The sequence below is a fragment of the Struthio camelus genome, chromosome 2 (assembly GCF_040807025.1).
Source record: "Struthio camelus isolate bStrCam1 chromosome 2, bStrCam1.hap1, whole genome shotgun sequence".
Classification (NCBI taxonomy): Eukaryota; Metazoa; Chordata; class Aves; order Struthioniformes; family Struthionidae; genus Struthio; species Struthio camelus.
Window position 1 is genome coordinate 162,914,534 of NC_090943.1, and position 26,511 is coordinate 162,941,044.

The 26,511-nt window shown below is 38.4% G+C and overlaps 1 protein-coding gene across 10 annotated transcripts in view; it reads right to left on the minus strand.

The window, feature by feature from the left end:
• Positions 1-3,758: 3,758 nt before the first annotated feature.
• ASAP1 (ArfGAP with SH3 domain, ankyrin repeat and PH domain 1) overlaps positions 3,759-26,511 on the minus strand; it is a 186,311-nt gene continuing 163,558 nt past the window's right edge. For 8 of the 10 annotated variants that reach the window (XM_068933309.1, XM_068933308.1, XM_068933306.1 and 5 more), the window contains 6 exons: positions 21,688-21,849; positions 18,457-18,523; positions 15,348-15,406; positions 12,575-13,077; positions 8,463-8,585; positions 3,759-6,422 (listed from right to left, as the gene is read on the minus strand). In XM_068933309.1, the coding sequence (XP_068789410.1) occupies positions 6,348-6,422; positions 8,463-8,585; positions 12,575-13,077; positions 15,348-15,406; positions 18,457-18,523; positions 21,688-21,849 (989 nt within the window). In that variant the 3' untranslated portion in view covers positions 3,759-6,347. The remainder of the gene's footprint in view (positions 6,423-8,462; positions 8,586-12,574; positions 13,078-15,347; positions 15,407-18,456; positions 18,524-21,687; positions 21,850-26,511) is intronic. The other 2 variants (XM_068933313.1, XM_068933314.1) reach the window with 1 other exon arrangement.

Genomic DNA, 26,511 nt, shown 5'->3' on the forward strand with positions numbered 1-26,511 from the left:
AGACGAGGCTGCTGCTGTACAAACAGGGAGGCGATAGCCCCAAAGAGACCCTAGCCTAAATAAACATTACCAGGGGGCATGAATAGCATTTAGGCAGAATGCTGCCGTGGGAAAATGAGAGGAACAAAATCCTACTCATGAAATGAGTCTTAAAGTAGGGAATTTTTTCCATCCCCAAATTTCTCTTTTTGCATGGCTACTCTATGCATCCAGGCAGGGAAGGGGGACAGAAGGAGCTGCTCTGCTCAACCTGGTAGCGTCTCGTATAGACCTGGCAGGAGCAGAAATGCCAGTTAAAGGTTGAACTGAGCAAGATCAGGCCCCAATCAAGGTGACCATGCCAAATGTGCTCCAAAGAAGCAGTGGGGGTGCCAGAATCACATGAGGGGGGCTCTACGCTCTGCGTGCAGCTGCCTCCAGGGACTGGTTTCAAAGGCTGGAAGTCACATGGAGAAAAAGGGCTGCCACTCCTGTATCCCAGCTTGAGGCAGTTGCTGCTGGGAGGCAACACTCCAGCTCCTGCCCACCATGCCTCGGGAATGGTCTCTGCCCTGCAAATCTGGTGTCTTCTGCCCTTTCATAGCTGTGGCAGCCACTTTGACACCTCTAGTACTGTCTGGTTCTCACGGTTTCTCCTACATATGGGGCCTTCACTTCCTCATGTCTGCTGAATCACTGCAGTCTTGAACTCTAAGGAGAGAATATAGCCCACTTATAGGCAGTGCTCAGAGGTGAGGTGCTGGCCCCTTATAACTGGTCTTTACATCAATGCTGGAGCCATTCATACTCTTTCGAAGGTGTCCAGTTTGCTGTTTGAGTCCCCATCCCCCCGGCTTTTCTGCTCTTGCACCTCCACCTTATGGCAGAGCTCAGATTTGTTCTAATAATCTGCAGAAGACTCGGAAGTCCCCACCCTCAAGCACCATCAAACATAAGCTCATTTCACATGAAGCCCAACACTGGAAGCTCCTTGCCTTGCAGGTGTCCTGGGTGCTAAACATCCTCTGTAAGCAGCCTACCAGCTCCGTGCAGGTTTAGCGTTTGCTTTCCAGCTTCTTTCTGGCACAGTTCCTGCAGAGAGCATAGTGACTAAGACCCTGGATTGCGAGTTTGCTCTTCATCACCATACTTCTATCCACAGAGGTCAGAACTACTGTAATGCTCCCTGAGTTGCACCAGATGGCTTCTTTTCCAGCTCCTGGACAGCTTTCCGCACAATAAAAAGTCTCACGAAATGAGAGCATGCAGCTAGCTGGCAACTTCGGGAGAGACCTGCAGTTCACTTACTGCTCAGCTACAAAGACTCTACCTGGGGCTCGTGCTTTCCTGTCCAGAACGAAAGCACCTCTACGGATCTGAATTAAAAATCTAAAGTTTTGAACACCGGAAAGCCTAGCAAAGATGCATGCCTAGCAAAGACGCATGCATAGGTCTAGAGATGTGGACTAGATGAGCTGCACTACAGACAGGTCATTACAGGCAGTATAATCTCTCCTGGCGTGAAAAACTGACGTCTGCTTTCATCTCTGAGGTATCTTTGAAACGAGTCTGTGGCTACTGGTGTTGTCAAGTCACCGAAGAAGTCTGCAGGCCCCAACAGAAAGCCACTGCAACATCCTTGCTTAAGTGACGACAAACACCTCTTGCTCTCTTCTGTGCAAGTTTAGCTCAAGAGGTGGCTTGTCTTTCTTCAGCCATAAGCTCAGGAGCCCCCCCTCCCCCTTTCTAAATTAAATAACAGTTCTTGAACGTTTATTTAAAAACTAAGAACTTCAGCTCAGAAGCATGTTTACAATTACTACCTTAGCAGGAATGTGAGGACAGGGAGGAGAGAAAAGCATTAACTACTAAACTGGGTTTGAGACCAGCTTCAGACTTCAGCTATCGCATGTTACTCCTAACTCTTGTAAGTTTATGGATGGCTGCAGTAAGTTTTTCCTGTAGTATTCTCTAGGAGAGTCTTGGAAAGAGACTGAGGAAATCAATTACCCCAAAGCCAAGTCTTAAATTATTGTCTGAACTAAAAAGTAAATACAACACTACAGCCTCTCATGCAGCCATTCTAGGGCACTCTTGCTAGAGTCTTCAAGGGTAACTTCGAGGTGATCCTATAACTTCAAGGAAAACAAAAACAAACAAACTTACATACATTAAAAAAGAAAAAAAAACAGATTCCCAAATTGCCTGTTGCAATTGAAGCATAAGAAATACCTTCAAGCCTGGGGGGGAACCACGGGGGACAGACCTAGTCACATACCCGCCTTCCAGCAAAGAGTAACAAGCATGAGAGGATGTTTCGAATCAGACACTACATGAACAAAGATCAAACTGAGAGCAATTGCACAGTAGTGTTAACACTGGATTTAATGTTCCGGGTAAACTTAATGCTTGTTCAAAACATTCATTCTTCAGGCAGTACAGAGAAGTATTGATTAGATTCTCCTCTGCTCTAACGGCATTAGTGGATGTGATAGCCATCACAATTTTTCCCCCCCATTAGAAAAAGATTAGGGCAGGCATCCACATTACTGCCAACAGTAGGATCTCGTCTGTGATTTAGAGAGGAACAAGGCAAAGCCCGTACAGTAACATACTATTGTTTTTAGTGGTACTTTTAACTCCAGTCTACTAGGACTAGTCGAAATTCCCAGATCCTGTGCACGCTGCAGTGCAGGTGGAATATAAGCTTAAGTACAAGCTGACAAATAGCACTTAGCTTATCTCAAGAGGAAACGTGATCACTCTCCACAGACAACAGAGCTGTAAATCAGGTTCCATGCAACTTCTCAAAAGTGCCATTAAGGAGAACTGAACAGGTTAGTTTGTACTAGATAAGAAAACTTTAGCTTACAGCTGTACAGATAAAGAATACCTTACAGTGCTGTGTCTATACTATATTGACCTAAAAAGCCTCAAGCTGTCTTTTAGAAGGGCTAAAATAAGCATCTCAAAAAAGCACCTTCAACTGCATTAAACTGAGTTTTGAGCAGCATATTCTATGAAGAACTGGGGCTACGTCTGCCCTAAGAGCAGCGTTCAAGAAGCTATCTTATGGCAGCAGTCTCTCGAGCCCTGTGCTGTTGCAGTTACTGTTTTTAATACAAGCCACATCGTATAACTTTACACTCCAACTTTTCCTCTGGCTAGAGGATGAGAAAGCAATTTCAAGGGACTTGTTCTTTTTGGAGCGGTTTGGAAGAGTCAAGTCAAAAACTTTCCAGAACCTAGTTAGGGAGGGGAAAATAATCTCCACAAGCAGCATCAAAACTGACATTCTAAACAATGAAATCTTTCTGTCCGGGAAAGATTAGTATTGCTCAAGTCGGTTCTAGAGCTGTTGTCCGCTTCGGAAAGCGCTGACAGACCCAGGAAGGCATTACAACGGGGGGCAACTCTCAGAAGTTCTGCTCAACCAGAAGGGCCAGCTTTAAAAACAAACACACGTTGCTCTCCATAGAGCCTACTGAAGCCACAGAGAAAGCAACCGAAACCCCCGGGGCAGAGCAACGGCAGTTTCTAACGGGCTTCTAACCTTAGTAAGTAAAGTTTTTCAGATAAAGGCAATTTCATCCATATTTAACAGCTCTTAAATATGTACATATATGTACATATATGTACATATATGTATTATATAAGGGATGGTCGATATTCGAGGACAAACAAAAATAAAAAGCCAGTGTTGAAGTTCTACTGATTTGGAATCCAGACTTTCTTCCTAGAGGATATTCCAGTAGACAAAAGGGCCTTGTTCACATATCTGGGATCAACTGAATACATTTATTTAAAAGCAATTTTAAATATTAAAAAAGTAGAAATTAACACATACAGTACTCAAAAACTGTCACATTAAATACATGTGAATAGACGTGTACTGATGTTTTACCTTAACATTCAATGAGAAGTCAAGATTTTAACTAGTGGCACGACCAGATCTGATTTCTGTACATGTTGATGCACTATGTAATAAAAAAATAAATAGCAACTGTTGTTCAACAGTAAATAAGACATCATCTGCAAAACATACTTCCCCCTCTGGGGGCACCTTCCCCTGCCCCTCCCCCCAACCCCTTATCAGCTATTTTTCCATAAAGATTTAGACTTTCCAAATACTATGTCATGTACAAAATTGCAGACAGTGGCTCATTGAGTTCAAATATAATACTGTACTAAACTCAATCAATATCATACATTTTCAGATTTCTTATGACCCACAATAAGCCAGAATAAACAGAACTATTGTTCCCAGTGGAACTCATTTAATTTTATAAAATGCATATGTATACTATTTTAAAGAGCGTAGAAAAGAATAGACATTTGACTCTACATAATTTTACATGCCTAGGTTTTCTTTATACGGTTTGCTTTCATCAGTTTATTTCAAGATCACTTAAAAATACAATTGACCACAAAAGTGAATAGGTTTTGTTCTTTAATGCAACTCAAAACATTGTATTAATGGATAAAATGGAATGCTAAATAAACGCTAGTCCTGACTTCTTTTCCATAAAAAACAGGGCAAAGTCCGAAATACTGGAACTGGTAATACTGAAGATTAGATGCCAGCAGGCTCGCTCACTCATTGTGTAATAATTTTTCTTGGAATAAATTTTGTCGTAAATGATAAAACTACTAATAGTTGATAATTATTTTGCATTTTTTCCATGTTTGGTTTAGACCAATATTTGTTTCCATATTTGCCACATAAACAGAATTAAATATTCACTGACTACAGTCTTTAAAAGTGGATTAAAAATGAAAGCCTTGAGAAAGTTTGAGATGTGCTTCTATGAAACGAAAAATCTTTCTATGCAGCCAAGACAATCTGCTTTGAAACAGCAGAACTAGGTACGGAAGCCAAAACAATATTTAAAGCAAGTAATACAAAACTACATATGAAAGTTATAAAACCTGCTATAGACAAACTGGGCAGGGGGAGGGGGGAAAAGACCATAATTGTGTTGGTTTTGAGTTAAAAATAACGTTGAAAGTGAGATAGGTAGGAAATGAATTTTCACTAAGTGTTTTCCGGCAACTTTCAAGAAACTGCAGGTCAAACGCAACCTTCCAATGATTTTCTTAGAAATTAACTTTATAACAATATGCCTTTTTGTTGGTGCTTTGAATTAAGACTATTACCATGACAGTTTAGTGAAGTCTACTAAACACAGCTTGATACTTGTGATCTGGGTTATATCATTAACAGCCTGATCAAGTGCATGAAAGGTCATCTTAATTAATGTGCATTTTTTAGAGCAACTACAATAATTTAAATTTATCCTTATACCACCACTTAAAAAAATTTTATTTTAGGTAACTAACTTTTAGCAAGGTTGAAGACAGAGGAAAAAAACACAAAATCATTTTTCAAAGAGCCAATTAGCTATAAACAAATACTGTTGCAAGCTCACATCAATTTGAACAGCAGCTAGGTTAAAATTGTTCTGTTCTTCCAATGTAGCTATGTAACTACAGTACTATTTTTGTACAAAAGCAGGTTTCAAGTAAGCATCTAAATGCATGCATAATGTCAACAGTTAACATTTTCTAGAAGTCCTTGGTTACTAAGAATTCAGTGAAAGAAACCAGCAAATTTCACATATATCTACTAAAGAACAATATGACTAATTTCCATTAACATAAATTTTCAAATGAAAGAAATTTGTAACTTTTTATAGTGAGGTAATATCACAGGGGAACTGCAATCACAGTGTGGCATAGGTCCACATAATATAAACATGAAATGCTGTATGCACACCATAAAACATTATTGTTATCTGTAAAGTCAGTGAATATTTGTCCTCATAATTACACTTAACTGAGTACTATATTAAATAAATACCAAAGTGGGTTTCATAACTGTAAACTGCATACACTTATAAACTGCAGACTGATTTTTAAATTGTCCAAAACCATTCACTCATTCTAACTTTCTGCTAACTGTATATTGAGACTACTGAGTTATTAGGAACAGTCATTTCTGTACAGTTACATGGTTGATGGAGACCACCTATGTTTGGAAAGCTGGCAGTTCATACATATTTTTAACAGCATAGACAGAGATGTAAGTGCTAGATGCCGAGGATGGCTTCAACAAACCCAATAAGGCGTGCCAGGTTCCAAGGCTACCGTAATACTGGCAAAGGCAGAATAACACAGTATATTTACAATACATATAATTCAACCTCATGAGGTGAAACTTAAATGAATTCTTATTTTGTAACAGCAGCTATATATACAATTGTGCACAGGATTACAGGGAGGCAGCAGCGTTCGCTTTTGCTAAAAAGCCCGTCTTGCATGAAGAATGTGCAATGCTCAAGTTTAGGGTTTTTTGTTTGTTCGTCTTCCTAGTCTGACAGAATGTGCACAAAGGACACCGGGAAGACCCCTTTCCTCTCTGGCTGTCCTTCGATGTGGCCAATCTGTAACACAGGAGGAAAAAAAAAAAAAAAAAAAAAGGGTGTACATCGTTCACAGACCGCATTTACTCCATTCCAGAACAACAGAATTCCATGGCTCCTGAGGGGCCTCGGCAAGCTCTGGGGCAGTCTAAAGCATAATATAGTTCATATCTGAATTTGTGTACAAGAACAAAACTGTACAAGCATATTATAAATAGGACAAATTAAGCCAACCTTAAAATCAAAAGGGAACAAAGGGATTGCAACTGAATTTGGAAACCTAGAAGAGCTGCATGCAGCACTGCATTTCAAGAATCTCACCAAAACAGAGACCCGATTTTCTGTGGCCTGTTAGACTTGCATGTGGCCACTCTAAGTTAATCTTTCAGAACCATTCATCTTAGCTAACTGAATAAATCCTAAACATCTCACTTGAGAAAAACGTCTGCTACAATTGCGATGTTAATTAAAACAATCCTCATGACTGGACACGAGAAATCCCAGAAAAAACTTCACTTAAAGTGATAAAGGCCCCACCTATTTTCTGCTTGAATTAATATTCTTAATGATGTGCGTGTTACTATTTATAACAAATCACAATGTCTTCTTCTTAAGTGTCCTCCATATACAACTTCTTTCAGAGAACAGTCCGCAACCAATGAATTGCATAATAGTCATAAAAAATAACTAGGCAACTTGTTACAAAAGTGGCACCTTGCGTGCGAACTCTTCATTATTAAAGGGCCTAGATTATAAACAACTAGAAAACAACTGTCGAACCAGCAGCACTGGAATAGCAGAGTCTTGACTGACCGCATAACCTTCTTCTCATCCTGCTACAGGGTTGTTCACTACTTTCAGAAGAGCAATGTACGTCCTTCCTCTTCCACAAGCTGACAAAATGGGAAGGGGAAACATGCAGGGCTGGCCGTTTCCTCTTGCAGAGCCAAATTTTTGAAGCGTATGAGTCAACAGCCCTTATTTCCCCCCTCAGAAACAGTCAGACCGAAGCACTTTATGGAATTTGTTAGGCATGTGGCTTTTTAAGATCCCAGGGTACTTCACAAAACAGGTTCACTGACTACTGTAACCCTAAGCAGGGACCGGACGGTACGGCTACTACAGCAGCTTTTCACTGGGCACGGCTCCTTTGAGAACCATCTTTCCGCTGAAACACTTAAACGCCCTGCTAGTGAGCGAGGGAGAACTTTGTGCGTAGCCAGAGCCAAGACAGCGAAGGCTGCGCTGCAGCTGGATTAGGAAACCATAGGCAGCACAGCAGTAAGAATGTGTTCTTGTGTCTCTTTTTCCCCACTAATAACTCTTATGTAGGGAAGTATGATGCAGCAAGGCTTCGGAGGCAGCAAGGAGTGCCAAGCGAAGGCTGGAGCCTCCGAGTGGGATCAAGAGAAGCTGAGGTTAGCACTCCCGAACCACAGGGCAATATGCAGTCCAGAAAAGGAGGGAGTACGATGCAAAAAAATGACGCAGGAGGGAAGAAGGGAAAGAAAACGCTGATTAACTACCTGTCATTTAGGGAGGAAAACCAGCAGCTCACAGCAATAATTACAAAGAGCCTTGCCGACTCCCAGCTACCCCTGTAGGTATAACTTAACATTTCTGGTGAACTTTAGATAATTGCATCTTCCATTTTACACAGCGAATATAAGCATGCTGAACAGACTGAAGACTTGAAACCTCCTCTTCATGTAATGGAAAGTTAGCGTGCATCCCAAACAGTGAAGTGTGTTTAAGTACAGATTATCATTACAAGCCAGCAATAAAGCTGGACCTAGTCAGGATGGTTTTAGCCGTTTCCCAAGAAGAAAGAGATCCTAAGAGAAATGAAGGCTCCTCTTAAATGCGTTTAAACACTAGATATTAGTTCAAGCAAAAACAAACAAACATCCACTAAACAAAGCAAAATAGAGTGTGTGTGTGTGGGGGGGGAGCTCAAATCTGAAAAAAAAAATCAAGCTCTGGATTTTCAAGAAAAAGTCACATTTTTAAAGTCAAAGAAATTTAAGTAATGTGGAACTATACAAGGAAAAAGATACATACCCACCACTCTTGGTCCTCTTCACCGGTTACAATAATTACTTCTCCTTCAACAAACGTGAGCTCATCATCATTATCTGCCTGACAGTCATAAATGGTCTTCACTCGTCTAACCTTGTTTTTTCCCTAAAAATATAATGAAGTTTTTAATGAAAGACCTGAGAAACAGGGAAGACGTATATATCACAAAAGTTCTGCTTTTTGGTTAATGCTTTATTCTGCAACTCGGTGCAGGCTATCATTTTTTTCCCCTGCAATCGGGGATAAAAAAAAAAAAAAATCCCCCCAAAACCAGAAACTCTGCTTTAGTAAGCAATTTAAGAAAGCATGACCTACACGGGTCTAGTCTTTTCTTCAGGCTTTCTTTTTTCTTAACACATGGAATGCCACATAGACTTTAACATCTACTGCATTGCTTTAAGTAACCTACATTTCTTTTGGTAAAGAAAGTTTAAATAATGTTTTAACTTTGTTCCAGCCAACAAACACTCTTTCCCCTTCAATGCATAGTTATATTAAAAATACACCAAGAATAGAAACTGAAATCCGATCGCCTCCGAATGCTATGAGAAATAGGGGCTGAGGAAAATGCTGAATTTAAATCTCAGTATTCCTTACAGTTTTGGATCTAGTACCAAAAACAGAGTATCATTTGATTTGAGATCTACTTATAGGACTGAATTTGGAAATTATTTTTTGAATGATTTTTGATGGTGGATACTAGCAATCTCTCACTTAAAAAAAAAATCTTAATTTCAGATGGCAGTACTACTTTGTGACTATGATTTAGAATAAATACTCTAACAACTTCACTGTTCCAAGTCCAAACATTTTCTAGGTCATGTTTTGCTGCATACTGCTAATCCGTATGAAAAAGTCTGAGCCACGGACTCCTCCCTGAACATATGTTTCTCAAGGCAGGGAAAATGCTTTAGAACATTTCCAGGTTAAATAAATAAGCAATATCCCCAGCAAAATATGCCTGCTACTTCATAGCCCTGTATTTTCCTATCTGTTTATCTTTAAAAAGCACAGTTCTTCCTTTGAACAGAAGTAGCCAGGTGACATGAGTATAAAAAACAAGAATAGCAGCACAAGGAGATAAGCAGCAGAAGGGCTACTATGGAAAAGTCAGCAGGTTTAGAGGAATTAGGGCCAAGAGTAACTTCATAGAGGAAATCTCCTAGGGTGTCTTCTCTTTGCTATTACCTACACATTTGAATAACCTCCATGCTTTGGCAAAAATTCCCTGCAGTTCAACAACGGTACAGACACACAGCAAACAGCACTCAGACTGAAGTCAGGTTATAGAACAACAACAATTATAGAAAGATCTAAGGCACAACGCAGTTAATACAATAATTTTTTTTTTTAAAGACTAAAAAAAAAAAAAGCCTTTGAGAGAAATGAACAGAAATACCTGAAGTGAATTTTATATATCATCAAAGGGATTTTTTTTTACAGCCAGGATTTGATACAGTAAAAAGTTACTTCAAAGAACTCTCTCTTTAAACAAATTCAGATAATTTGAACAAAAATCTCAACGAACACAAGGGAATGAAATTCAATATTAATGGATGGTTGGGGCCAGTTCCAGCTTTCAACTGCAGAGGACCTTTACAAGCTAAGAGTAGCTCCAATGAATCCTACAGGAACGAAGGGTAACGACTACTTGTGCCACATAAAAATAGTCTTGTTCGGTAAAGACCAAAGAAAGTTTCATTCCTGCAAACTTAGAGACCCGTATGCATCTCAGCTCCTAAGAACACAGGGGAAAAATGATTACAGTTGTCCCAGGCTCTTTCTTTTTAGTACCACAGGTGACAGTCTAGTAATCTGTTCCTTTCACTTAAAAAAGAGTGATAGAAAGGAGAGTTCAAACCTCAGGTGGCATTAATCTTCAGAAGGTCTAAAGGACAGATCTGAAGAGAGTATGCATTTCTCAGAACACAGTTTGGGGCACTGGTGTGTAAAGAAATGTAAGTAATAACCACGCCTGAAACTTGCAATTAAATAAACAAACGAAACCTCTTTCTGAATCCAAAAACGCTTATATTAGTACCTACTCAAGCAGCGACTTTTATGCTCAAAACGGAGTAACAATCAGCTTCTGTGGTCATTAATAACCCCTGTGTGTTCTTATTTAGGTTAAACAATTTTTTTTTAATCAAATAAGAAACGTTTTGTCTCCTTTCTGAAACTACGGACTTCATAGGAAGCAGAAAAAAAAGAACATGCAAGCGCTCAATGTGATTCTAGAGCCCTCGGGCCAAGTTTCATTTCTCTACAAGCATCTTTTCAATTCCTTACGTATTAAAAGTGTTTGTGTTTCACCCTAACAATTCTGAACAATTGCCTGTCTAGAACTTCCAATAAAAACTTGTTGACTATTCAGCCACCAAACAGATTAGCAAACAGAACAGTGACACACTAACAGCCACTAGCACACCAACGTTTAGCGGCTGCCATCACAGCTCTTAACGTGGCACTGCGATGCAGTATTTCATCAATTTGTGCTGACAGACTACAGCAACCGGATGAAAATGGAGACAAGACACATTTAAGAGGAGTTCGTTACACGCTACTGACAGAAGAAAACAAAAGACTCCAGTGAACAAGAAAAGATGCATGTGTGCATGCAAAGATGCACAGAATACTGGAAACTAATTATCAGGGGTACGTCATAATTTCGATCACGCCAAAACAGAGGAGCCACGGAAGTTTTCCTCATCGTTTTCCATATAAAAAGGTAGAAGAGTTCAAAAGATTAATCAATTATTTGCTTGCTTTCCCTCTTTCTGAAAAGGAAGAAAGAGCTGAGAGCATCCAATATCATTTGTCTCCTTATTTTTAAAAGTACACAAACAAATCCTTGTTGCAGACACATTTTGATCAGAGACTCATGCTATTCTATTTAATTACCCGAACAACCAGGAAGCCCAAGCAACAACCATCTTGTTCTCAGTTCAGTTAGGAACTTACAGACAAGTCAGTCACAAGGGCCAAGCATGGCTGGAGAGAAAGAGTGTTCTTCCTCAAATAAGCACAAGGGAGAAACTCCCCCTTTGCTTTCAGTACAAGAAGGGAAGTCATATTTCCTTTTACTTAAGTGCTTTGCATAGCCGATTTGACAAGCAAAACCATTTCTTTTGACGTATTTTTTATGATGAAAGCCATAGGAGAGCTGTACAGTTTCACAAAATGATTTCAATATACATACGCACGAAAAACCTCGGTTGGATGGAGTTGCACGGGCTGGCAAGATGACCCCGGGACTGCATAGAGAGACTTGGAATCTAGTTACAATTCCAACTCTGCTACTGCACAACATCTAGCAATGTAAATTTTAACAATGTAGCAATATGTTTACATCTTTGTTAGCCACTTAAGTACACCAACATGATCAGAACATTTGTCAGGTGACCTGTATTTTCAGTTTTGTATCTACTGACAAAAGGTGCTAATTCCTTTCTTAACACTTTCAAAATCAAATATATACATACATACATATATATATATATATATACACACACACACACATACACACACACACATATATATACACATATCTGCTCTTGAGTGATGGATGCATCTGGCTCAAGAAAATGAACTTTAGCATCAACATTGATAAAGGTGGCCCAAGGATCTTAAAATTTATTGGGAATATACCATAAGGAAGTTGCAAAGAGTCTGACATTTTTAAAAGTTCCCAATGTAGAAAGGGCAGCTCAATGTCTAAAGAGAAATACATACATACACACACACACACACACTCACACACACATATATATATTTCTCTAAGGCATACAAAGCAGTGAGCACTTAATTCAGAAGTATAACTACTAAGCATAAATATGCCCAAGCTCCCTAGTAAATCCGCATACACTGTCATACTCGCAAGACTATTGTTTTATCTTACTAGTATTTGTTTTGGCATGCAAGAGGCTTTGTGAATCGCAAGTACTTGCGGAAGCTGCTCATGAGCATGAAAAAGCACCTCATTCCCCCTCCTGGCCCATAAAGTTATCTGTTTCGTGTGTGTAACTCAAGGGCTAGCCCTACAACAACTTCAAAGCCTTTCACTGATATTTTCAACTAGCTGGAGTAATACCTACCATATTTATCTTCCTGGGAAGTGGCACAGGGGTTTCTGGCAGGGTATGCGTTATGTCATTAGACTCTTCAGATGCTTGTTTTTGGACGGTGTCTCTAGATTGTACGTTTGGAGAAAGATCTAAGGAATGAGATTTTTGATTTGCCTCTGTAGGCTGAGGCTTTGGTAATGCTTCTCCACCTTGAGTTTTAGCCAAGACCTCGCCTAGCTGAGGTTTTGGAGGAAGGTCCTTCATTTGTGGCTTTGGAGGTAAATCTCCAAGTTGTGGTTTTGGTGGCAAGTCTCCTATATGAGGCTTTGGGGGGAGCTCTCCAGGCTTTGGGGGTAAATCTCCTACTTGAGGTTTCTGAGTTAGTTCCAGAGGCAGAGGCTTTGGGGGCAAGTCTCCAGGTTGTGGTTTCTGTGGTAGATCGATAGACAGTGAAGACTTCTGAAAGATTTCCGCGTGCTGATTGGATTTATCTATTGAAAGATGATGACTGGTGTCTATTTTCCTTAGTGCCACTGAAACAAAAAAAAAAAAGCATAAAAACGTTTTTCATAATCTCATTGTAACATTCCTTTAAAGGACTTAGTGAACATATGGTCATCAAATCATTGTAGCTTGATATGCGCCCGAGTCCTGGTAACTGTCCTGGTATGTCCTCTTAATCTGTGGCACGTACAAGATAATACAACTTTATTAACCCTTCTTCACTGAGGGCAGTGCTAGGTCTCATTACACCAACACCTAATCAGACAGTTACCAGGTCTCAATTTGCACAGAGTAACTAGTTAGCGTGAAATAAGGTGACTGCTTTTTGGATCTTGAAGAAAAATATTAAGCATAATACAAGAAAAATTGTACTAGGCAAGACAACCTATCAAGCCACTGATGTGACTGCAATGAAATTCTCTTTAACGCCAGTAATACATATTTACAACTGAATTCTATATAAAAAAGACCAAGTTTTAGGATTAGTATCTCTAGCCTCTTGAGGGAGACAGTAAGTGACTGTGTGTGCATGCACACATCTACAGCAGCGTACACAATACACTATTACAGACATTCAAACCAAAACTCATAAAAAATGAATCATTGTAAATATTTACAATTTAGAAAAGATGAAATGTTTTAAAATAGTGTATTTTTAAGGATATATGGAAGGAAATGGAAAATTAGCAAGTCCTTTCAACTAACTCTGTCTCAATGTCATGACTTCCTTTTCACTGATGCTACTGCTACATTCCTTTAAGTAAAGCTCTAACTGTATAATGCTGTGCGAGTCTACAGTGAAGTCCAACTTAAAAAACTAAACACCCTATACCGAAGGAAATAAAGGAGGAAAAAAGGGGAAAAAAAGTTATGCTCCATGAAGAAAGCAATCATCTTGACTAAAAGAAGTAATTTCATACTGCATTTAGCTTTGCTTTAATGTCATACTATACTATCCCAAAGGGTGGTCTGACACTTTACTACAAAAACAACACTACTCACTTTGGATATCACCTACTACACGCATATTTTCACGCTATTTTTAATGGCTATTCATACCAAAGAGGAAAATTGTATATGATTTCCATGAATGGAATTGCATAGCTACTATCTAACAATTTGTTTTTTAAAAAGTCTGTATATGACTGTCTGCTAGACATATCTAGTAGTATATATACAAGCACTGATCATCCACATCAATTTAAGCCTTAAAGAAATATTATGAAAAACTGATACTGGCCCTTATCAAAGTGCTTGGATTATTGTCCCCATATTAATTTTCAGCTAAAACAATCTCTCATTTTAAATCAAGGAAATACTGATTTCCTTTGTAGTGATATCTCAGCATGTCAGTCCTGTCCCTTTCAAAAGTTGATGTCATATCACAACAATTATTGTTAAATAAAGTTGAAATTTCACATTTGCATTTTATGTTAAAATGATTTAAGCTCTGTATTTCAATTCTCTTTGGAAGTTTGGACAGTTAGCATCACTTCCTGATTTTCAGATTCCATAATAATCATCCACTCGGACATTGACATATAAAATGCATTTTTGATGGGATGCTGTATCAGACAGCTACGAGGTAGGTCTGCTTAGAAGTTTGTAGTGAACTGCTGCAAAGAAAACCAAAAAAACATCTCAACTCATAAGCCGGGTTTTATTTATCTTCTTTAAAGAGAGACTTGAGCAAATAGATTTCTAGAAAGGACCATGAAACGTCCACTGGGAACATGAGCTTAGCAAGTTTGTCACTGATACACAAGCAAGTATGGAGATACACAAGCAAGTATGTAACATACTTAAATTCTTTTCCAAGTGGTCAAGAACAACCCTGTTCCTCCAAGACAGAGGTTCTTACCAGCACCGGACACAAGCTGCATCAAGAATATTGGGAAACTGGATATAAAATATAGCCTAGGGAGGCTACCCATGGAGATATTCAAAACTTGACTGGACATGGCCTTGAGCAACCTGACCTAACGTCAGTTTGCCTTGCTCCGAGTTGGGCACTGGACCAGATGACCTCCTGAAGTCCCTTCTAGCTTAAATTATTTTATGATTCTATTTTCCGCTAGGTTCTGAGGGCTAACTCCTTTTTAGTTTAATAAAAATCTCCTGATCTTCTAAAATCCTTTTCAGTTTTGCTAAAATTTCATGGTTTGTGGTGTTCCAGAAATAAATCTTTTGCTAAGAATATCTATATATTTAAAATAAGTATCTACTCTCATGCACATTTAAAAGATACAATTATCTCCTCCACCCCCCCCCCCCCCCCCAAATATATATATACCTTTACCTTTCTGAGGTAGTTTGGGAAGAACTCTTGGGCCAAGTGCAGTCTTTGCAGTCCCAGTGCTAAAAATCAATACATGTGAATTATTAGTGTTTACTGTTATTCTTTCCCATTTTTACTTCTACGCATCCATAATTTAGAAAAATTCACATTTAGTGCTTATTTTGTAAAATCTACTTTTCGTCTTGCCAGTGGATTAATCCTGAAACTCAAAGCACTATTAAGAATGGACCACTTTCTTCAAACAGAGAAAAAGACATGCAAAGCCCATGCAAAGCTTTAATGCTACAGTGCAAATTTATCCTATGTATCTTGGTATGTGCAAAAACATACTCGGGAAATGCCTGAAACTGATAAAGAACTCAGTTGAGAGATCCTGAACTTTTAAAGGAAACTTTGGTCTTTAAACCTTAAAGTAACTACACTGAACCACTCAGAATATAATCCGTCCTTTATGTTAGTAGTTTGAAGTTTCTAGGACTAAGCCTATGCCTTGTAAGCCACTGCGTAAGTATAATATCGTATTACACACACATTGCAACTGCATCAGGAGACAAAGCCTCTGCTATTCCAAGGAAAATACTGATTATTGTGGGCAAACAACATACTTTACTCATTGTCAACCTGTGTTATAGCTGCGCTAGCTACTTGCAGTGGTAAGCAACAGCATATGTAAGAGGGTTGGCAGTAATTTAATTACAGCATAAAAATCTGAGAGATATATTGCAAAGCATTCCACCTATGTTTTCCTCTGTAGATTTTTTTTTTTTTTTTTTTTCCAAATTAACACCAGGCTGGCTCAAATTTTCAGACACGGTTTCTGAGGGTAAAACTTATTAAAAATTTCAACAAAAAGCCAAATTCCTTCCACCAAACACATACTCGAGTCACTCTTCTATAAATGGACTATGCCCCCCCACCCCCAGATTCCTGTGTGTACATTTTTGTGATCTTCAGAATCACTCTTGCACCAAAGAGATTAAGAAACTCAGCAATGACGTTTATGGGAAGAACACATCTTGACAAACACCTTGGAGGGTTCTGGTGAAAATGAATTTTCCCTTAGTCCAATTAGGCATCCCTACAGAAACCGGTATTTCCATAGCTAGCTGTCAACAGCTATGTCATACTATGTCAAGGGTTGCTTGTCTCAAGGCACAGTCTAAACTGTCTTAGGTCACGGAAATCAAAAAGGCTTTGAAGTATCAGTTATGAATATATATATACATGGCTGTGATTCATTACGCGTTCTGTACTGAATGAGGAAAAGGCTCCACAGGCGTTCTACCTTTTTTTATTTCGTTTTAAAACAAGTAACAAATTAAAAAGAATTCTGATCTCTGAGGAAATAAGCTGCTCACTGAAGAGCAGATTCTGCTAAAAATTGGAAGGGATTCACCCAGATCCAAATACAAGCTATGCCTGTTTGTTCAGACTACCAATCTCATAAGATAATTTGCTTCCTTAACTCAATTTAATCCTAAACTACCATCTGGTTTGGCACCAGCTAAACTCTGTCACGAAAGGGGAAAAATGATCTCACTGGTTGTTCTGCTTTTGTGAAGCTATAATTCAGACAAGATTTGCATTGCTGGATTCCAGCCTCCTTACATTTATGCTAGTGGAACTCCAAGTCCTTCATGTTTTGAGGCTCTTTTAGCAGAGGTGATAATAAAGGGATTATGAGTTCTGCTTTTCATGAGATATCTAGGTTGATTTCAAACACCTTTCTAGAAGAAGTTACAAAGAAGAAAGCAAATTGATTTAAAGCATAAAAATCAGGGAAAAGATTCAGTATCACCTCAAAATAATTAACTCAAAACAACGAGGAAGAAGAGACAAACGAGTCAGGAACTTGCCAGAACGTATTCAACAGAGCAGAAAGCTTTCCGCTTCATCCACAACCCTGACTCTGGTAGTATTTATCCCTGAATGCTTTACTTTGAAATGAGCATGACGAAACACTTTTAAACAAACCCAGAAAATTAAGCTAGAAGACAATACGTATCTTAATACAAAACTGAAAGAACAGCCAAACTCAATCCTGCTTCTAAAAATAATTATCTACGCCCTTCCAGCCTAATGACGTTAAGCAAAAGTCTCACACCTTTATCCTCATGTTATGAATATCAAGTATGGCACCAGCTCCTTAGGCTGTAAACCAGCACTTATGTTCCTCAATACCACACACCGCCTAGAAGGATTCAGCACATAAAGCAAGTCAGCTGTGCTACCAAGAACAGATCCACTGCTGTCCTGATAAGGCAGATCGCAGAGACCGGGGAACGTCCAGTAAACGTATCTACAAGTCTACTGTGATTTGTCTGACCTTACGTCTGCGTCTCTGGTCACGGCCTGATCACATACACTTGTGGTCAGACAAGGACTCCCTCAACTTGCCTGAGGCACACGTTGATTACAACTGCCATATTTCGTACATAAGGAATCACAGCACAGAAAGAGAAGTAACAAACACCGAGCGACAGGAGTAGATGGCAATCTTTTTTTCTCCAGCTATTGAAGGCGACACATGTAACACACTGGCCTGATGGACTATGAGCTAGAAGCAGTTCGCGCTATTATAAACTGCGTGTCAGCACATACGCCTGGTAGCCTGAAATACAATTCAGCTGAAGACTGAGACGAGCCTTCTCTCTTATGGAGCCACTTCTATGCCAACCTATACCAAGAGCGACACTCTGAAGTGTTTTGTTTTTGCATAGCAACAGACATGATACCTCAGCACCATGAAGAGGATGAACTGCAATGTCAGGAAATACGAAAATAAAACTTCTTCTCCTTCTGCACTGCAGTCTAAGGCAACATATTCTAACTCAGAAGGCACTTTTGTATGAGCAGTGGGTAAATGGTGGTACAAACGGTTTTGTCCATCCCATTCAAAAGATAAACTGTGTCTGGACACTTACGAACAAACCGTAGGAAGCTCAGCGAAGCTAAAGTATTTGTGTGGCCATAAGACATGCAAAACACTAATGAAGTACCACAGCTGGGGTTCTCCTTCATGTGAAAGGCAAATTTTTCTCGTTTACAAATTAGTTGTGTTTAGATAACTTTTCATCTTAAAACTTTATATACACAGACTTGATTTTACCTTGACTGCTGAGACATCCCCTCAAACTTGTTTGCAGCCTTAGTTGAAGGTGGGCCCAAATCATTACCTGAGGTGAAAAAACAATATTTTAAAATGAACATTCAGATAACCGAAACATACCAATAGAGAGTGTAATTTAAAATAAAGCCATAGCCTACCAAGCATCCTCTACAGAACTTGTCTAAATATTTTAAAGGCCATCCTTTACTAATAATTTGGTAAACTGAGAAAGCTACAGGGACCGTAACAATAACCCAGACTGACCTTTCATCTAATGCACTTTAGAATATATCACTCGAAGCTGACATTTGCCGGCAAGGAAAAAAAACACCAAGAATCCTGTTGTTGAGTTACTACTGTATATCATTTTCTTTTCTCAGTACAGTGTTTCAATTTTCTCTGAAACAGAAGGAGATACTGCAAACCAATATCCAAATACATTTCTGACACATGTTTAAATTTTGCTTTGTAAGGCACATCTTTCTAAAATCACGTAAGTTTGATTTTATTCACAAAATAGTACATTTCTAAGGACTGGTATTTTATCCTACAGAGTCATTAAATCAGAAAAGGCTTTAACTCAGTAAGTTATCATGACCTGAATTAACTTCCTGATAAAGACAAGCTCTTTGGTATACTCAGTTCTGTCGAGCAGCAGCAAAATCCCAAACCAAATGCTTCTGGACTTTCAGTAGAAAACTTCTTCATTAATCCTCACCATTCCCAAGGTACAGCTACAGTACCTATCTTGTTTTAGTGCCTGTATCATACCGCCTTCCCTCTTCTATAACAGTATGTCTAAACAATCTTAGAACCGGCTTCAAAAAATTAAATCTATTTCATAGAGACAAAGTTCACCAAGAAGCAAGCACAATATGCAAAGGCCAGATATATCTCCTTCAGAACCATTCTTAGGGCATTAGACTCTACAGGAAATAATGGTGGCAAAAATTTAACTTTTTAGTGGGAATTAGTTTTCCCCATCAGTATTATCTGTTCCAGTTTGGAAACCAGCTAGTGCAAGGTCTCTCTCTACTATAAGATCTACTTGGTCATACATGGGCACTCACCTAGATGGTTTGATTGATTTTTTTTTTTTTTAGTAGTATCAGAGGAGTAATAAAATTATAAGAACTGTGATAAGATTGCAGCCAATCCTATGTCATAATTAGAGCTTAAGGTGGAATTTTCAAAAATGGTTAACATTCCCTTAACTCTCACAGATTTCAACTGCTGCAGAGAGGCTAATGCTGAGCCTTGTTAAAAAAATCTGTTTATATTAAAAATTGAAAAGCAACAAATTCTAGAATAAGAACAAACACTAAAACCCTTCACATATAGGTCCTATGGATAAAGCAAGGAAAAATATCTCATGGTTGCTATGGAAATCCAAAATAATCTAAACGACATTTTAAAAACATCTTTGAATACTAACTTAATTCGGTAGGACATAACCTAAAGATTCTTCTGCTTGAACCCTCAACTAATGTACAGGGGAGAAAAATGCTGAGACGCAAAATAACAGGAAAAATGACAATACAGAGAGGAGCTTCTGAAAGATTAAGCAGTGAACTTTGGACAAAATTCTCAAACAAAAAGCACAGCAAAGGCAGACAGAAGAAACTCCCTCGTTAAAGAACATTTCTATACTCAATACTTAAAATCCAAAGGGATTTTTGTACAGTTCTCATCTAAGGAAAGGGAGAGGAAAGGCCCCTCTTCCATCCACTGAAACGTGGCACAGTACGGCAGATAAGAGAAAAAATAAGCAATTCTCTTTTTTTCTGACCCTGCTTTGAACAGGTATTCCCCTACTTAAAGGTTCTTCAACTTCAACTCCATGTTGAAGCTATGTCTTCCCCTGTTTACCTTTTCCTTCATCTCTTAACTGGTGTATTTTTAAGAAAGTTTGGCACCAACTTAACCTCTGCTCCCATCACAATTTTCATTCTACAAGTGCTATATTCCAGCAGTGTTGTATTAAAAAGTATTATATCATATGGTATTTTAGGTGCTGACTTAGACTAAAAGATTTTTTAATTTTGAAGTCCAAGCTCCTCAAAATGTCTTCACTACCTCTGAAATAGTACAGGGCTGTTAAAACAGGCAGAATAGGCAATATATTTTCCACATCACAGACTCTGAAATAGTAGATAAATGCAAAGATTGATGTTATTTTTATTCATTAAGAGAGAGGCTTTACTTTTCACTGGATTCTATACTTTTCTTCACATTAAAATCCTCGACTAAATCATATATAATACCCTATACGTGAGTACTCCATGATTTAACTCATTTAACTCAAGTTTTGCTAGGAAAAAAATGGTGCTTTTGCTGGAGATTTTGTGTTCATATTACGATACAGAAAGGATACTCAGAGATCTGAGTAGTGTACGGATGACCCCCTTACACAAGTATTGGTTTGCAACTCAAAAGTTCATAGGATTTAAGGAAATCCTGCCAGCTATACTAAAATTATTGAAAATTACATGGGCCTGTGATTTATAGCTACTGGGAAAAATTGACTGCACAGAGAAATCTTTATTAAAAAGAGAAGGAATTTGAGTAGACAGGAACATACTTTCTAGAAAGTTTACCTCAGAAAGGTATCCTGTTATATAGAAATAACTTTTTTTTTTTTTTTTTTTAAATTTCTCCTGCTGGTAGAAGGATGCAAACCTACCAGTCTTTGTATACATATAGACAACATCACAAAACCTGAAAGCATATTAAGACAACACATCTCAACCAGTTAGGTATGAACTGTTTACAGGAGGGATTTGGCACCCAGCCCAAGGAAACGTGTTACTCTGCCATCGGAAGAACTGTGCAGATTTACTGAGGTGCATCCGCCCCAAGTCAGGGTCCATCCAGCCGAATTAGCCGGTGAGAAGAGTAGCAGGGTGAAGAAGCAGATGCAGAGCAGATGCAGTAGAGGAAGGGGACAGGGCAAAGGCAGCCTAGGAGGCTGAGGAGGCAGGAGGCGGCAAAGGAGGTTGAACTGGGCCCCAGGAAAACCCAGAATATCGCCAACTTTCCCAAGCGAGACTCAGATACAGAAGACTGGAAGCTACAGAGACAGAGGACAGCACTGCTGATCCACCTGAGCCGACGTTGCATCGAGCTGCAACCCTTGGAAAGCAAGCGCTAGGCAAAAGCGACCACAGGTTATAGATCACCCATCGTAAAGGCTTTCCCCTGCCCTTTTGCTTCGCGTTTCAAAAAACTCACCCCAAGGAATTGGGCCCTTATTCTGGGCTCCGTGAGGTAGTGGGCTTGGTGGGTCAGAGAGGGTTCGTTTGTGTCCGGGGGGTGGGGGAGGTGGCCTCTTCTTGGACAGAGTGGAGCTGCCACTAGAGGTTGGGGCGCTTAGAGGGAGGGTTGAAGGTGGGCCTGCAAAATAACAGACAATCTTCTTACACACGCATGCGCATAAACGTCAAAGCAGCACTAAAAAAAAAATTCACAGTCGGACCACAGTAAAGGGCAGCAAAAGACTAAAACCAAAGGACAGGCCATGCTGAAACGCTGTTTAGATTGAACGACACATTCACCGCATTTCTAGCCCGGCTAACCGTGGGAATAGAAGCCACCTGACAAAAAAAAAGACACACACGGATTTGTTTAACGATAGGATTAGTCACTCCAGGATTTCTGATCTTAGGCATTTTGTTAAGATAAAGTACATGAAAACTTTTAATAGTAAGTAATATTTAGCATTTATGTTTCAGACTGATTTACACCAGAATGAAATAACTTTCTAGATACCCCGACTACACAATAGAGGTTTTTTTTGCTCCAGAGCATCCTTTTGTTTAAATAAATAAATAAATAAAATTCATCTTCAAACTTCCTTTGAAATTTGAAAATAGCTTTCTAAGCTAATATATTCCTCTATAGTTATTTTCTGCTTTTTTCTGTGGCTTATCTGTAGCAAAACACGCTTTCTTAGAGCATGACAAATTACTGTTTGCAGGGCATATAAAATAAACAGCAGAAAACCCTTTTCTAAGGCTGAGATTAGCTATATCATGGTAGTATTGCTTATTACAGCTCACATAGTCAGCTCTTAACACACTGCATTTCCCCTTGCATTGATGTGGGCACAAGTGTTGTTTAACAAGATATGGCAATAGATACAGATTAAAAAATAACCTAGGAGGAAGAGGAGTGTTTTCCTCGATCCACTTTGCATTCACCTTCATAAATGCTCAGATAAGCTCAAGGAAGCAAACAGTGCAGGGCACAAAAACGCAGTGAGAGAGGAAAATCACTTAAGCCAGCTATCATTACTGCCAAAAAAAAATAGTTGAAAAATTTACCTAACTTGTTTCTATGTTAGCTTAGAATAGCTTTAAATATTTTTTTCCACCTTATCAAAATAGTAATGCTTTAACTCCAGTCCATGATCTTGCAGTAAGTCTTGCACGTATGACAGCTTTGCCATCACAGGATAAATCTGGATCTGGATAAATGCAGATGTCTGACCATATACTTTTAAATGCAAAATTTATTTGTAGTTGAAAATTCAAGTCTAACATCAAATACTTCATAATGCTACAGAATCTTCTTACTTATTCATGCAAACATAACCGAACATTATTTGAGATAAAATTTTCATTTTGTTAAATCAGCATGTACCCTAACTTGCAAACAGAGCTAGTGCTGCCTCTTTAGAAAGATTTATTTCCAATCCCTATAATAAGAGAGAAAATTACCAAAGTCTGGGCTCCTTTCCAAACTAATCCATGTCATAAAAGTATTAAAATCAGTGCAGAATAATCTTTCAGCTGGTGACCTCCTCCTTTCTTCCTAACTCCCAAAACAAGATCAATAAAAGTGCTCATAATGAGCTAGCGGTACAATCTACTCTCTTCCAGATTCAGGACTGGAAGGCCTCTCATTGCTCAGGTATACATCTCGGCCACACCGCCAGCAGTGTTTTGGACCTGGCCTTTCATTAATTGCTTACTCTTATGAATAAAATTCCTCTTTTTAATTTACTCCCAAGCTCACAAAGCCATTAACCAACAAGCAGTGTAATGCTAGTGTAAATTAATAAGACTGTTCTCCAATTTTTCCCTTCCTTATTTTCATGTCTTCTTTGCGTTTCAGTTATTTAAGAAAGCAAAACAATTTAAACCAAATTTTGAAACTAGTTTCTGCCAGCAAAAACAAATAACATTTTCTCATAAAACCTGACTGAAGATCCCCTAGACTTCTGCAAGTTAGAAGTCCTCTAGTTTGCTTAAGTGATTATGAAGCAAAGATGTTCTATAAACCACAACTAACTCCAAGCCTATCTAGGAGCAGTGGGGGGTGAAAGGAAAATTAAATAACCAGTATTAACAGTAGTATTGTTTTAAAAGCATATAGAAAACATACGTTAGTATCACAGAAAAAAATGTTACGCTGAAATCTGCGATTGGAGTTAATACTTCCAAAATGTCTGCAAGTGGAAACGGCTAACACTTTAAAAGGCTCTGTCCTGCCACCACCTAGTGTCCTATTATTTGAACTACACTGTATCCTTATCCCAGACTAATCAGTAATTCTTCCCCTCTGTAAAATCACAAATAGTTCAAACTTCACTTAAAAAGGGAGGAAATACCTTGAAATAGCATTATACACTTATTGTAAAAATACAACTTCAGAAGTGAAGTGACTACAACTTGAGCTTTTTATTGTCAATAAAATGAAGAAATCTTTTCACAAAAATAAGATTTAGCATGTGATTATATACAAATATTTTGTATTTCACACTACTAGTATGTCTATAGATATCACAGAAAAGTTTAAAAATGTCATCACATCACAGCTATTAAAAGTTCATATGGCACCCAGCAATTTTAAGGAAAAGGTGTTAAAAACAGTGCATCTTTTCAGACTTCTAGCATATGTTACTATATTAGTTTCGTAAGTGTGTAAATGGAATAAATAAATGTGAACTTAGCAGTCATAACAAACTAATGATTATATGTCTGGCAGGAAAACTTATAAAATAACTCATTTTCAAATAAACAGTAAACAAGGGAAAACTTCAAACCACTTTTCAAAAAATGTAAAAGTCGCATTATGTTTTGAATAAAGTAAACATGGAAAACACTCGGGAATCTAAAATAGTTCACCGAAACAGGTGATGAAATAATACAAAGGTCTGATGACACATTAAGTGTAGATAAAATTGTTATAAAATGCTTTGTGCTACATGTAATGTATATAATATGCATACAATCTCATAATACTGTTACACAGTATTTTTTAACTGTACAAGGTAAGGTAGATATTTCTAAGTACTAATCAGAGAGCAGTTAATCTTCTAGATTAAAGACACATTGTGATTCTAACCAGGGAGCAAATGAGCCAACCACCTCTTCTCCACAGTCATCTTGATGGTGACTTCTCACATAGTTGTGAAGTTCACATTTCATGAAGAGTGTTTTCTCATACAAGACAAGAAAAAGATCACCAGCTTGACCTAGGATTTTTTTATTCTGTTCCCTTTGGGCTCTCTTTTCTTCAGTTATGTAGGTAGCAGCTGCTTTCAACACAAGCTGTTCTCATCTTTTACCTCTTTTTCCTATCACGAGCATCATGCTTTCAGAAATACGCAAACAGACCAAATAATCTCAGACTTATTATACTAAGGTAAGTAACTGGAAAAGGTCTGTGATTAATAGTGCGCTGCCTTTCAGCTGTTGTGGAGTTAGTATAGTATCTATTAATCGGTGTACTAGTGACAACATGCAAAGCCGTTACTGTCCACTCAAGAAACGGTGTTTTTATCGTGTAAAAACCTCACATTCATATTTATATTTTACCATTTAATGAGAGATATGGAAGAACCAGTATTCCAGTTAATGGTAGAACAGGTACTGTAAGGGAAAGCAAGTTTGGATTAAAAATGATATTTTCATTAAAGAAACGTTGTCAAACTTATTTTTCAAGTTCTTATGAGTGATTCTTTCTGCACAGATACTACTAAAAGCCTTTTTCAGTTTGTCTTACTTTAGATAACGTATCCTTATTACTGAAAATAAGACCATAATTAAAGAAACAAGGATCACAGTCACTCTAAAGAAGAAAGTTAAGAACATAAATTGATTCAAAACGAACACCTGAAGTACAGTCTTTAATTAATAGTAAAAAAAATTCTGTTAACAAAGAGCCAAAACTTATATTCAGCAATTTTTGGGTTGCTGTACAAACATAACCACATGAAAATAAACGGCCGTCAACTAGCCTTCCCTTCCTGTTACAGTACTAAAGAGATAACTCAATTTTATTTAACCAAAACATACAACACATTTATAAGCATATTTTTAAAATTAAGTCTATAAGCATGTGCAAGAGAGCTGCAATATTACATCCAGAGAGCACTCAAATGAAACAAGGAGAAACTGGATGACCTCAAAGACTGAGGTAACAGAAACGAGACGGAATACAACAGTACTATGGATAAGGTTAACTTCTAGACTAAGAAAGGTATAAACTGGTGACTCAACAGCTGAAAATGGTAGCCGAGACTATCTGCATAATAACTGGCATGGCATAGTATGACGCAAGCACAGAAAAATAAACAGGATGAAAGGATGTTCCGACTCAGTATTTCCAGTGGAAGCGGGAAGGTTTTAACGCTGCTCCTGCAAGACCCTACCTAGACACTGCGTGCAGTGCCAGTCACTCAGGTTTAAGAAAACGGATTTAAACGGGAAAGGTGCAGAGAAGGGCCACTAGAATGAAAGGACAATTGGGATGACAGGAGAATGACAAGACTATTATATTAGAAGAGGTGAAAGAGGCTTGGTTTGTCTAGTTTAACAAAACAAAACCAGAGGCCTGTGTGACTGCTCTCCAGGTAGTGTGCTGATGCAGACCTCAATGAAAGAGAAAAACCACTGAAGCTAAATAATAACGTTGGTACACGAATAAAGTAAATTTGCTGGACTTCAGAGGATGTCTAACCCTGTGAGCAACGCAGGGAACTTTTAGAATTTACTAGTAAATGTAAATTAACTAATTTGCTAAAAAATGAGTATGATCAGGTAAAGAAGT